The sequence below is a fragment of the Callorhinus ursinus genome, unplaced genomic scaffold (genome assembly GCF_003265705.2).
Source record: "Callorhinus ursinus isolate GAN/ISIS: 27379988/994484 unplaced genomic scaffold, GSC_fseal_2.0 scaffold16, whole genome shotgun sequence".
Classification (NCBI taxonomy): domain Eukaryota; kingdom Metazoa; phylum Chordata; class Mammalia; order Carnivora; family Otariidae; genus Callorhinus; species Callorhinus ursinus.
In genome coordinates, this window is record NW_027397078.1 from 11179152 (window position 1) to 11193867 (window position 14716).

The window sequence follows — 14716 nt, forward strand, 5'->3', positions numbered from 1 at the left end:
CATTCTCTACCAGATAGAAATACATTATAAATAAAATAAATACCAAAAAGTAAATTTCATAAATATTATTGAGTCATCCTAGAACCTTCTTTTTTCCAAGCAAAATAATTTCATTGCTTAATAGGTCCAATCTTAATTTAAAGTAAAAATTAGGTTACATGGAATAAATGGTGACATGGGAGAACCCAGCTCCCCAGTCTCCCTCCCCACAAAGATTAATAATTAGACACTATCCATGAACAAAAACAGCTCTGGGAGAGCTCTAGAGTCCACGTAGGACATTTTAGAAACACAGTGGAACAAAAAAACACTGAGAGTAGTCACACAAAAAGAGAAGGAGAACAGATTCATTTTGCCTACATCATCCCATCTCCCAGGCCAGCGTTGTTCAACACCAAGAAGGAACTTCCCAACTAGAAAGAGTTCCTCTCGCCCGAAAAGAGCGGCTTGCGTGGCCAGTTTCCCCAGCCTCTTGGGACACGGCACAAAGGTTCCGCTTCAGTCTCACCCGACCCAGACCTGCAAAGCTGAGATGAGTGGAGCCAGCTAAGAATAAGGAAGAAAGGCAGAGGCTGTTATTAGCAAACACACAGTACAGCAATCATTGTTCACAGAGCTCTGCTGTGCAGAAAGAGTCAGCACATTTTTGCCACTGATGAAGCCAAAGGTCGGCACAGCAGCCGCGGACGTCCTGCACGTCGCTCCAGCTTTTGCCCTGCAGGTATTCACTTGCTGATGCCAACTGCTTGCGTCTCTCCTGCCCCTCCCCCCTCCCCACCCCCCAGGGCCCGGGACCAGCACCTGCAGCCATTGAAGTCTCTGTGGCTGGGCAACTGTAAGACGCCACCCATCAGAGTCCCCGCCCACGCCCACCAGAGCCCAGCAGCCATGCTCCCAGCCAACTTTAGCTTCTGCAGCTGCACAAATGCAACACATCAGTCTAGGCCCCCCCGAGCTGAGCTGATGCCCCTGCTATGCCTGCCCTGAAGGCTAGCCCCTTCAGCTGTGTACCTGCCCACCACTGGCCTGACACCAGTCATTGGCCTCTACTGCAGCCAGCAAGCACAGGGGGAGTGTATACAGCCATGGGTGGGTGCACCAACAACTAGGGCCTTTGCAGCTGTTTGTGGGCCCGGATCAGGCCCTGTCTTCCATCCCTGGCCAGCACCACCTTGCCTACCTATAGCTTGCCCCTCCAGCTTTGCAGGTGTACACCCCCAGCCTGAGCCTGTCACCAGCGTGCACTCCTGTGGGGAGAGTATGTAGCCACAGGAGAGCACAGCAACCAGTCAGGTCCTCTGCAGCTGCTAGTGGGCCCCTAGTTAGCCCCAGCCCTTGCTACCTGCCCCGGTGCCCCTCACTACGAGTGTGTCTGCAACTGGCCCCAGCCACTGCAAAGCATCTGCAGCTGGTCCCATAGTTACGTGTGTGTATGCCACCAGCTCCGTACACCACCACTGCCTACCCTGATCCTTAACTACTACAACTGGAGGTGCTACTTAGGACCCCAAGAGCCCTTGCAGCCGCGGCAGACTCCTCATAGTGCCCACAAGGACCACAGAGTTATTGATGCTGTGGGTCCCAGTGGCCTCAGCCAAAGAGAAAGCACACTTCCCCAGACCTGGTGCTGCCACATACCGCCACACTTGGCACCTTGCACCACTAGACGCAGTGGATTACAACATGATCCAGTGTGCCCCCATGCACAGGTGAAAGGTTTCCCTTACTGAACTCAGTCCATAAAGTCTGAGAGAGGTGAGTGTTTCTTCAAATGTGCAGACACCAATGCAAAGCTACAGGGATCATGAAGAATCAGGGAAACATGACACCACAAAGGAATACAGTAAAACCCCAGCAGCTGGCCCCAAAGAAATGGAGATCCGGGAATTGCCTGACAAACAATTCAAAGTAATTATTCTACAGATGCTCAGATCGCTACAAGAGAACTCAGATAAACAATTTAATATCAGGAAGACAATACAAGAACAAAATGAAGAGCGCTACAAAGAGATAAAAAAAAATAAGAAAGAACCAAACAGAAATTTTGGAGCTAAAGAATACAATGACTGAATTGAAGAATCCAATTGAGAGCTTCAACAGCAGACGTGAGCAAGCAGAAGAATCAATGAGCTAGAAGATAAATCAATTGAAGTGATCTAGTCAAGGAGCAAAAAAGAAAAAAAAAGTGAAAAATAATGAAGAAATGAAGAAAGAATGAATAACTTACCTTAACCTAGGTAAATTATAGGACACCATAAAAAGAAATAATATATACATCATTGGAGGCTCAGAAGGGGAAGAGATGGGGAAAGGGGTAGAAAGCTTATTTAAAGAAATAATGGCTGGGAACTTCTCAACTCTGGGAAGAGATCTGAACATCCAAGTTCATGAAGCTGATAGGTCACCTAAAAATTTTAATCCAAAACAATTTTCTTCAAGACACATAATAACAAAACCATCTAAAACAAAAGACAATAAGAGGATTTTTAAAAGCAGCAAGAGGAAAAAAAAAAAAGCTATCTCATACAAGGAAATCCCCATAAGGCTATTAGCTGATTTCTTAGCAGAGACCTTGCAGGCCAGGAGAGAACGGGATTATATATTCAAAGTGCTGAAAGAAAGTGTAGACCATGAATACTTTAGCCAGCAACACTCCTTTTCAGTATTGAAGGCAAAAGAAGGACTTTCCCTAATAAACAAAGCCAAAGGAATTCATCACCAATAAATCTACCCTACAAGAAATGCTGAAAAGAATTCTTCAAGCTGAAACAAAAGGATGCTGATTAGCAACATGAAAACATGTGAAAGTATACAACACACTGGTAAAGGAAAGCCCAGAGTCAGATATAGAATCCTCTAATACTGTAGTGTAGTGATATGTTAACTACTTAACTCTAGTGTAAAGGTTAAAGGAAAAAGGTATTAAAAATAGCTATAACTTCAACAATTTGTTAACAATTACACAATATAAAAAGATGTAAATGATGACATCAAAAACAAAAGGGGGAGTAAAAGCATACAGTTTTTGTATGTGATCAAAATTAAATTCTTCTCAGTATAAAATAGACTGATATAGATGCATATAGATGATGTTTTATGTAAACCTTATGGGATTCACAAAGCAAAAATGTGCAATACATACACAAAAGATAAAGAGAAGGGAATCAAAGCATGGCACAATGGAAAATAATTAATTTAAAAGGAAGGCAGTAAGAAAGGAGGCAAAGAAAAATGGAACTACAAAATGGCTGGAAAACAATTTCAAAGATGGCATTAGTACATCCTTGCCTATCAATAATTATTCTAAATGTTAGTGGATTGAAATCTCCAGTCAAAAGGCAGAGTGGCTGGATGGATAAAAAGTAAGATCCAACTGTATGCTGCCTACAAGCAACTCTTCAGGGTTAAGAACACACATAGGCTAAAAGAGATGGCAAAATAGATTCCACACAAGTGGAAACCAAAAGAAAACAGAGGTCCCTTTACTTACATCAGAAAAAAGACTTTAAGCCAAAAATGGTGGTAAGAGACAAAGATGGTCATATAATAATAAAGGGATCAATTATATCAATCATAAATATATATGCACCCAACATTGGAGTCTTTAAATTTATTAAGCAAATGTTAACAGATCTGAAAGGGGAAATAGAAAATACAAGAATAGTAGGAGACTTCAATACCCCACTCTCAACAATGGATAGACCATCCAGAAAGAAAATCAAGGAAATGCTGGATTTGAACCATACTTTAGACCAAATGGAAATAACAGACACATACAGAACACTCCATCCAAAAGCAGCAGGATAAATATTCTTCTCAAATGCACACAAAACATTCTCCAGGATAGATCAAATGATAGGTCATAAAACAAGTCTTAGCAAATTTAAGAAGATTGAAATCCCAAGTGTCTTTTCTGACCACCATGGTACAAAGCTAGGAATCAATAGCAGGAGGAAACTGGGAATTTTACAAATATGTGGACATTAAGCAAGAATAACCAATAACCAATGGGCCAAAGAAGAAATCAAAGGTAAACCAAGAAATATCCCTAAAGAGACAAAAATGGAATCCCAACATGTCAAAACCTATGGGATGCTGCAAAAGCAGTTTTAAGAGGGAAGTTTATGGCAATAAATGCCTACAGAAACAACTCAAATAAACAACCTCATTTTAATTCTCAAGGAACTAGAAATAGAAAAACAAACTAAGCCCAAAGTTAGTAGAAGGAAGGAAATGAAAACCAGAGCAAAAATAAATAAAACAAATACCAGAGAAATAACAAAAGATCAATGAAACTAAGAGCTGGTATTTTTTTGTAATGATGAACAAAACTGACAAAAGTTTAGCTAGACTAACTCGGAATAAAAGAGATAGAATTCAAATGAAATCATAAATGAAAGAGACATTACAACTGATACCACAGAAATACAAAGGATCATGAGAGAATACCATGAAAAATTATACACCAACAAACTGGATAACCTAGAAGAAACGGATAAATTCCTAGAAACATACAAGCTACCAAGACTGAATCATGAAGAAATACAAATCTGAAGAAACTAAAAAAGAGTAAGGAGATTGAATCAGTAATCAAAAACCTCCCAACACAGAAAACTCTAGAACCAAACATTGAAAGAAGAATTAACCCTGGGGCGCCTGGGTGGCTCCGTCCATTGAGTGTCTGACTCTTGGTTTCGGCTCAGATCTCGATGAGGGTCTTGAGATCAAGCCCTATGTCAGGCTCCCAGCTCAGTGGGGAGTCTGCTTGAAGATTCTCTTCCTCTGCCCTTCCCTCTGCTTGTGCATGCATGCTCTCCCTTTCTAATAAATAAATAAATCTTTTTTAAAAAAAGAAGAATTAACCCCAATCCTTCCCAAACTCTTCCAAAAAATTGGGAAGGAAGGAACACTCCCAAACTCATTTTACAAAGCCAGCGTTACCCTGATACCAAGGCCAGATAAGGACGTCACAAGAAAAATAAAATTATAGGCTGATAACCCTCATGAACACAGATGCAAAAATTCTCAACAAAATACTAACAAACCAAATTCAACAGCACATTAAAAGGATCATACACCCTGATCAAGTGGGATTTGTCCCTGAGATTCAAAGATTATTCAATATACACAAATCAATAAATATAATATACCACATTAATAGAAAAGTAAAAATCATATGACCAGGGTGCCTGGGTGGCTTAGTCCGTTAAGTGTCTACCTTCAGCTTGGGTCATGATCTCAGGGTCCTGGGATTGAGCCCCATGTCCGGGCTCCCTGCTCAGCGGGGAGTCTGCCTATGCTCCTCTCTCTGCTTGTGCTCTCTCTCTCTCTCAAATAAATAAATAAAATCTTTAAAAAAAATCATATGACCCTTTCAATAGATGTAGAAAAAGCATTTGATAAAATACAAAATCCTTTCATGATAAAACTTCTCACAAATTGGTATAGAATGAAGATACTTCAACACAGTAAGGCCACACATGACAAGCCCACAGCTAACATCATACTCAGTGGTGAAACGTTGAAAGCTTTTTCTCTAACATTAGGAACAGGACAAGGATGCTTACTCTCTTCACTTCTATTCAACGTAGTACTGGAAGTCCTAGCCAGAGCAATCAGGCAAGAAAAGTAAATAAAAACATCCAAATAGTAAAGGGAAATCCAAATAGTACACTTTGTTTGTAGATGGTGTGATCTTGCATACAGAGAAATGTCAAGACTCCACCAAAACACTGCTGGAACTAATCAATGGATTCAGTAAAGTTGCAGGATACAAAAATCAACATCCAGGAAACAGTTGTGTTTCTATACACTAACAACAAAACATCTAAAAAAGAGCCTGGCGTGCTGCAGAGGAATGGCTGCTGGTCTGCGGTGGGTTCAGGCCCCCGGCTCGTTGGTGGCTCTCGTGCTCTGCTTCTCCCCACTGAGCTGCTGCCTAGTGAAAAGGAAGCCATTGCACTCCAGGTCATCAGGAACACAAAAGTTAATGTTGAAAATAAGGTGAAGATCAGTATGGCAGGTGCAGAGCACGTGCCTCTGGCCATGACTGTGACCTCCAAGCCCAGGCTGAGGCCAAGAACAGCTCTCGGAGACACTGGTAACAAAGTCAGTGAACAACCACAGGCCAAATTGCCTCCGAAAAAAAGGAAGCGAAAGCTTTGGTTCCTGGAAAAGTTATTGCTAAAAAAATACCTAAACCTCTGGAAAGGGCACCTGAGCCTGTGCCTGAACCCGAGCCAGAACCCTGAGCCTGTTAAAGAAGAAAAACTTACGCCTGAGACGATTTCGACTGATACTCCTTCTCCAAGCCCAGTGGAAACATCTGGATGTACCCCTGCAGAATAATATCTGTGTCAGGCATTCTCTGATGTACTTCTTGCAGTGAATGATGTGGATGCAGAAGATGGAGTTGATCCAAACCTTTGTAGTGAATTATGTGAAACATACTTATGCTGATCTGAGACGACTTGAGGAAGAGCAAGCAGTCAGACCAAAATACCTATTGGGTCGTGAAGTCACTGGAAACATGAAAGCCATCCTTATGGACTGGCTAGCACAGGTTCAAATGAAATTCAGGTTACTGCAGGAGACCATGTACATGACAGTTTCCATTATTGATTGGTTCATGCAGAATAATTGTGTGCCCAAGAAGACGCTTCAGCTGGTTGTGGTCACTGCCATGTTTATTGCAAGCAAATATGAATAAATGTACCCTCCAGAAATTGGTGACTTTGCCTTTGTGACTGACAACACTTACACTGAGCACCAAATCAGACAGATAGAAATGAAGATTCTAAGATCTTTAAAGTTTGGTCTGGGCTGCCCTCTACCCTTGCATTTCCTTTGGAGAGCATCTAAGATTGGAGAGGTTGATGTTGAGCAACATACTTTGGCCAAATACCTGATGGAACGAACTGTGTTGGACTATGATATGGTGCACTTTCCTCCTTCTCAGATTGCAGCAGGAGCTTTTAGCCTAGCACTGAAAATTCTCGATAACGATGAATGAACACCAACTCTACAGCATTATCTGTCATACACTGAAAAATCCCTTCTAAATATTAGGCAACGCCTGGCTAAGAATATAGTCATGGTGAATCATGGGCTTACAAAGCCCATGACTATCAAGAATAACCATGCCACATCTAAGCATGCTAAGATTAGCACTCTGGCACAGTTAAATTCTGCACTAGTTCAAGATTTAGCCAAGGCTGTGGCAAAGGCGTAACTTGTAAATATGAGTTGGAGTGCTATAGTAACTGCAAATAAAATTGGCACCATGTGCCATCTGTACATATTATATGTCACCTTTACTTACTTTTAATAAAGTTTGTGGTCCCTTTTACTTCTTATACTTCAAAAACAAAAACAAATCTAAAAAAGAAATGAAACAATCCCATTCACGATAGCATCAAAAACAATAAAATACTTAGGAATAAATTTAACCAAGGTGGTGAAATATCTGTACACTGACAACTACAAGAATTGGATGAAAGAAATTGAAAAAGATAAAAACAAATGGAAAGGTATCTCATGTTCTGTATCAAGAGAATTAATATTGTTAAAAATGTCCATATTACCCAAAGCCATCTATATATTCAATGCAATCCCTATCAAAATGCCAAAGACATTTTTCATAGAAATAGAATAAACAATTCTAAAATCTGTATGGAGCCACAAAAGACCTGGAATAGCCAAAGCAATCCTAAGAAAGAACAAAGCCAGAGGCAAACTATGCTACAAAGTTATAGTAATCAAAACAGTATGTTGCTGGCATAAAAACAGACACATGGACCAATGAAACAGAACTGAGAGCCTAGAGATAAATCCCCACATATGGGGGCAACTAATATTTACCAAGGGAGCCAAGAATACTCAATGGGGGGAAAGGATAGTCTATTCAATAAGTGGTGCTAGAAAAATTGGATAACCACATAAGAAGAATGAAATTCTTCTATATTACACTACTCACAAAGATGAACTTGAAATGGATTAATGACTTAAACATAAGACCTGAAAACAGAAAACTCCCACAGGAAAACTTAAGAAGAAAATTCCTTGACATTGGTCTTGGCAGTGATTTCCTGGAAATGACACCAAAACCACAAACAACAAAAGCAAAAATTAATAAGTAGGACTACATCAAACCAAAAAGCTTCTGCACAGTGAAGGAAACAACAAACAAAATGAAAAGGCAACGTACTGAATGGGGTAAAATGTTTGCAAATCACACATTGGATAAGGGGTTAATATCCAAAACATAGAGAGAATTCCTACAACTCAATAGCATAATCAAGCAATCCAATTAAAAACTGGGCAGAGGAATAGACAACTTTCCAACGAAGATGCACAAATGACCAAGAGGTACCTGAAAAGGTGCTCAACATCACTCATCATCAGGGAAATGCAAATCAAAATCACAATGAGATGTCATCTCTCGCCTGTTAGAATGGCTAGTATCAAAAAGATAAGCGATAACAAATGTTGGCAAGAATGTGGAGAAAAGGGACCCCTTGTGCAGTGTTGGTGGAAATGTAAATTGGTGCAGCCACTATGGAAAACAATATGCAGTTTCCTCGAAAAATTAAAAATTAAAAATAGAACTACCCTATGATCCAGCAATCCCACTTCTGGGTATGTATCCAAAAGAATTGAAATTAGATCTCATAGAGATGTCTGCACTCCCATGTTCACTGCAGCATTATTTCACAAAGAGCCGAGATGTGGAACAACCTAAGTGCCCAGCAACAGGTGAATGGATAAAGAAGATGATTTATAAATATACAATGGAATACTATTCAGCCATGGGAAAGAAGGAAACTCTGTCATTTGCAACAACCTGGATGAAACTTGAGGGCATAAAGCTAAGTGAAATAAATCAGACAAAAAAAGACAAATACTGTATGATCTCACATATATGTGGAATCTATAAAAGTTGAACCCAGAGAAACAAAGTAATGTAGTGGTAACCAGGTATTGGGGTGTGGGGGACATTGAGGGATATTGGTCAAAGTATATACAAATTTACAGTTACGAGATGAACAAGTTCTGGGGATCTAAGGTACAGAATGGGATTATGGCTAATACTGTATTATATACTTGAATGTTGCTAAGAGACTAAATCTTAAATGTTCTCACCCCCCAAAAATCAATGGTAATTAAGGGACAGGACAGAAATGTTAGTTAATGATATGGTGGTAATCATTTTGCAATGTATAAAAGTATTAAATCAACCCTTTGTCCATTGTACAGATTATTGAGGTTTAAGAATCCAGATCTTTTGTAACCATCATTGAAACTGATTCAGTGAAATTTCATTAATGTCTGCCAAAGTGACTGGTTAAAAGGCTATTGGACAAAATGAGATTCGTACGGTCCCAGAGTATCCCCCAAATGTGACTTACTATTTACAAAAGTAAAATGAAGCCTTTACATTTATAACAGAGAAATCTGGTGATCAAACTTAAAACTGCCAATAACAGGACAAACTGAGAGTACCTACCCCCTGATGCAATGCGCTGAGGATACAAAGTCTCCTGTACATGGACGATAGAGTATCACTGTTACATTTCTTGGATTTGTTCATTGCCTTGCGGTTATACAGGTAAAAGTTGTTCTTTGGAAAAACATTATTTGGTGAATCATCACGTTGTAATGCTTTAAATATCTTAAAATTTCATTGGTCAATTATACCCCAATAAAGCTGAAGAAACATTATAAATAAATATAAATAAACGAAAGTAAAAATGAGCATGAATTGGGTTAACCAGCGTTTCTAAGCTAAGATACCACAATATTTTTTAAAAAGATTTTATTTATTCATTTGAGAGAGAGAGACAGAGAGAGAGAGCACAAGCAGGGGGAGAGGCAGAGGGAGAGATACCAAGATATTTAGATGGCATAAACCAGAGATTTATACCGCCACTGTCACCCAGCTGTTCTTGGTACATAATCTGTACCTAGCACAACAGCTTTGAAAATATCCTTGGTTACTTATACCTTGACTAATCTGCTAGTGTAGTACAAAGAGCATGGACTTTTTCACCAGAAAGGTGTGCATCAATGTTGACAGTTACACACTAGTTGTGAGATGGCTTGTGCCGATCATTTGTCCTCTGTCCCTCAGCCTCAATTTTTTATCAACAAAATTGGGATAAAATGGCTATCTTGCAGTGTCCTAAGGGATTAGCCGAAGTGCATGTAGAATGTTTGGCTTAGCCGAAGGTGTTTTGCTAAATGTTAGCTATTTCTCTTACCGACATTTGTTTCAGGTGCTGTCCTCTCCCGCTCCCCCTGTGGCCGACCCCCCCAGAAGAACACATGCCCACACGTCTACCCGTTTTCTAGACCGTACAGATCCTAACTGATGGACCCATTCAGAACAATGGCCAAGACTGAACCATGAGCATATGTATATATTCACAATCTGATTTGATGACACCTAACTGCAAAGTTCGAGCCTACAAAACAAGTGGAAGTGGGGAAAAAAAAAGACAAAAACGGTCTCATACTAGGGCTTCTTTGCCTGAGATTCTGTCCCCAATGTGAGGTGACACTCTTGTCTCCTACCAGTGCCATGAGGATCACCAGGCCATGAGCACTGGACTCAGTACTCAGTTTTCCCTTCCCAACCCATAAATCATGTCACGTTCGGCTCATCACATGCAAAAACACAGAGAATCTCAGCCCCACTGGAGCAGAGCACATTTCTGCTATGTGAATCTACCCTTTAATATGAAGAAGATCAATAACACAGACACCAAGAGAGCTCATTTGTTTTAATAGTCGAGCACAGCTTTATTAGTTCTTTCTAGAAATTGTCTCCCAGGGCCCCGCCCCCCCAAACTATTCAAATACAACAGCTACAAGTATGCAAATTTCATAAATGCAATATTGCAAAAGCAGGGGAACTAAGAAAAGCCTTCTGAGCCTTGAGATTAAAAGCAATGCTTAATCACGCTCTCAGTACCTGTTACTAGGTGCTAAGTCCTGGAAGCCAGAAGAACTCTGCAGGCAGCTGAAAGCCGGCGGCTTGGGAGGAGAATGGAGTAATGACAAGCACTCTTACGCTCATTTTTCATTTCATAACCAGGGTAACACAGGGCAGGGCAGGGCTCTCTGCTCTGGTAACTATGTTGGCACATCAAGGTAAAAAACAAAACAAAACAAAAAAAACCCTGGACACACACTTTCAGAGCAACAGATGAGTCGGTTTTACTTATGCCACGGAGGTTAGAGAAGGCCAAGGTTCTCAGCCGCCTAGAACTGTGGTTCCCCCTCTCGCTCACGCTCTGGTGGAAAGAATTGAGACGGTGAGCACCAGAGCCTGAGTCAGAGTAATAGCACAATAAAAATTTGGTGAATGAATGAACTGATACCTGGGGTGCAGTGTGAACAGGCCGGACCTAAGTCTCTCCGAGTAAAAGCCTTGCTGGGACGTTTTGGGGAGGCAACATGCCCACGGCAAGCCTGACTTGTCAGGAGGGACCCGCAGTGACCTGCGTGTCCTGAGAGAACAACCGAGTTCTTACTACTGCATCCTGGTCCTCTGAATATGCCCACCCAGCATCAAAATTTGCAGCCAGCATCTCAGATTCAATACCACATGTAATCAACATAAAATGAGCATGTGTAAGCCTCCTTCAATTACATTCAGTACATACAAGACTAAGGAATCTGGGGTGGAAAGTGACCAGTGTGAGACCCCCACCTCTCCCCTTCCCTTGTGCCTTTTTTGCTTTCTCTCGTTCGCCTCCTGTTCTCTTTCCCCCTGCCCTCCCCTTTTCTCCTAACCCAGTCTTGTGCCCTTCCCCCAGCTTTCTTCTCATTTCTTCCTCATTACCAAAGTTAAGTAGTTCTAAATATCTGTGGCTCCACAGGGTAGGGCAAATAAAGCTATTTTTAGTTTCCAGAAATAAGAGCGGCTCTAAGAAAAAAAAAAACAACAACCCTGTTTCTGGCCACACTAACAGTGATTTAGAGACTCTTTCTTGAACTCATGGATATCTAGAACATTCTCCTGGGTGTGAATCCAATACCTACACAGTAAGCTGGGGATTTTGGTTTCTAGGACATAAATTTGATGATGATGATGATGATGATGATGATGATGATGATGTAACAAGAAACCAGCAGTCACACAAATAAGAGCCACAAAAAAATACACATTTTTGTGTGTGTATTTAAATAAAACAAGGAGTAGATGCTATTTAAAGCAGCTGGGCATATCAGATATATATTTGGCACAATTCTTAGTTTAAGGCTTTAAATTATTTCTCTCCGGGCCTTGTATGGTTCTAGATGTCTTTTCATTCATTCATTCAACAAACTTTCACCGACTATCCACTCTGCCAAGCATCATTGTAAATGCCAAGTGATAAGTTAATTAGCAAAGCTAAGCTGGAGCCTGCTCCGATGGCCATCCTGACCCTCTGAAGTGTTCAATCCTCTCAGCATATATTATCTACTAAATATTTGGAAGAGTTCATTCACTATGACAACAATGATAACAAAGATAACACAAGATGGAAAATGAATGGTCACTCCCTGGATTGTTGCTTTTTTGGGGGAGTATATGAACCTACTTCCAGGTGGCCTGGTATCACAGAAAGACCACCAAACCTGGGGCCGCATGGACTAGATCTGGTCCACGCTTCATAATCTTCGGGAAGTTACTTCACCATTTTGAGTCCCTATTTTTTTTTTAAATCCTAAACACTGAGTCCAGGAACCCTAGCCCTACCTTTCTCTGGCATTATTGTGAGTAAAACATGAAATCAAGTTTGTAAAAGTGCTCTGAAAACCATAAAGCCCCATACAAATGCAAATTATCACTATCAAACAATCTTTAACACTCCTTTCAGGGAAAACCTTCCCCTTATAGTTTCATTTTCTCTCTCTCTTTTTTTAAGGGGGGAATTTACATGATCAACTAGCATTATTGGGTTAGGTACTTGGTGGCATAACCCACATTGATCTCCTGGGAAGAGACCAGTTAGAAGTTTTCCTTGTTGAAAATGAAATGCACTCCCCGGGGGCCAGACTCAGAGTTGGAGATGCACTGTTTACTGAGGGTTTCAGCCAAGGCTTCAGGTCCGCACAGGAAAACTCCTATTCTGGTACTTTGGGGGAAAGAAAGGAAAAATAAAACAGTGTCAGGCTTTTGGATGAGACAGACTACAAAGCACGTGAGGGCATTTCCTCTTGATTTTAGGCTCTAGGGCAGAGTCCCCCCCCCTGCTCCTTTGTCTTTTCCACTATGGGCAGTGTTCAGATTACCCTGTGGGAGAGTGGTTCAGCCCTGTTTGTGGGGACAGCTGCAAAAGGCAGTTGACTTCCCTGGGAAATAGCCCTCAAGGAGAGTTTATAGAAACCTCTGCCACGGAGAAAATGGTGGTGAAGTGGTGAGTCTGTGGACTAGTTCCCTTCAGGGCTCTATATCCCCAAACCCTCTCCAGCATCTAGAAATCAGGAACAAATCTGCTTTTGGTTCACCGACCCTGACAACAGCTGGGTGGGGCTTCATCCCTCTCTGTTTTAGACTCTAAAGTCTAGTTCCTCAAGGTGTGGTCCCAGACCAGTAGCCTCCTACTCAGCTTTTTAAGAATGTAGATTCTCAGGGCGCCTGGGTGGCTCAGTCGGTTAGGCTCCTGCCTTCAGCTTAGGTCATGATCTCAGGGTCCTGGGATTGAGCCCCACTCAGTGGGGAGTCTGCTTCTCCTTCTCCCTCTGCTCCTCCCCCTGATCATGCGCTCTCTCTCTCTCTCTCTCTCTCTCTCTCTCAAATAAATAAATAAATAAAATCTTTAAAAAAAAATGTAGATTCTCAAGTCCCACCCAAGACCTACTAAATCAGCATTTGCATTGTGAAAGGATCCCCAAGTGATTCATATGCTCATTAAAGGATAAAAAGCAGAGGCGTGAAGGGTATATTTGTGGTGATTTCTTGAGTCTATCATGTGTTCTAGCAAGAGAAAGGATCCCCTCAAACTTCCAGAATGGGTAAAGCTTTAATGAAGGCAGAAAGGAACTTAGGATGTCTGGCAACTTATGATTTTAGACCCAAAAACTAAAACTGAAAGTGGGGACGGTATCTCCTTAATGATAAAAGTCTAAATCATATTGAATTAAAAGAAGTAGATACGCCAGTGGGATTTAGGAGCTGAAAGAAAAGAACTGAGTTATGGCCCCACTTGGGAGGAGCAGGGTTCAGAAAGGCAGAAGTGAGGGGCACCCCGAGCATCTTTGTTTATAATAACTCTCCAGGTAATTTTGCTGTGATCTAAGGCCTCCCTCGTAAATTCATAGGTATCTAGAACCTTTTATTGGGTGTGAATATAGTAATCTAGGTATTTTAGTTTTCGGAATATACAAATCTAGCTGTGTTTGGGAGCTGCCGCTTTCGGCAGACCGTGAGCCTCAAGAACACCTTGGTGGGGGACTCCTTACTTTGGGTGTTGACTTGCAATTGTCTTGAATTCGTTATCCCAGTTGGGCCGTCCATACAAGGTCTTTTGTTTCAGGCCTGTGATCACGTCTTTCTCCTCGTCATGGTGTACAGCAAAGTGATTGGCCTGTGGGAAAGGACATGAATTCACAAAAAGAGACATTCTGTAAGAAAAACAGCTATTTTTACGTATCTCACAGGTCAGGCTCTCACTACCCATTCTAATCATATATATATTTGAAGGTTAGAAGGTACACGAAGATGAAC

General features: G+C 41.2%; 1 protein-coding gene and 1 pseudogene across 1 annotated transcript in view; one reads left to right on the top strand and one right to left on the bottom strand.

Moving 5' to 3' along the window:
• Nucleotides 1-5748: 5748 nt before the first annotated feature.
• On the top strand, nt 5749-7231 carry LOC112812930 (G2/mitotic-specific cyclin-B1-like; annotated as a pseudogene).
• A 3544-nt stretch (nt 7232-10775) lies between these two features.
• Nucleotides 10776-14716, bottom strand: part of CYBB (cytochrome b-245 beta chain) — a 34262-nt gene continuing 30321 nt past the window's right edge. Inside the window, exons 12-13 of the mRNA XM_025857403.2 lie at nt 14452-14576; nt 10776-13124 (exon numbers count right to left, since the gene is read on the bottom strand). Of these exons, the coding sequence (XP_025713188.1) occupies nt 12998-13124; nt 14452-14576 (252 nt within the window). The 3' untranslated portion in view covers nt 10776-12997. The remainder of the gene's footprint in view (nt 13125-14451; nt 14577-14716) is intronic.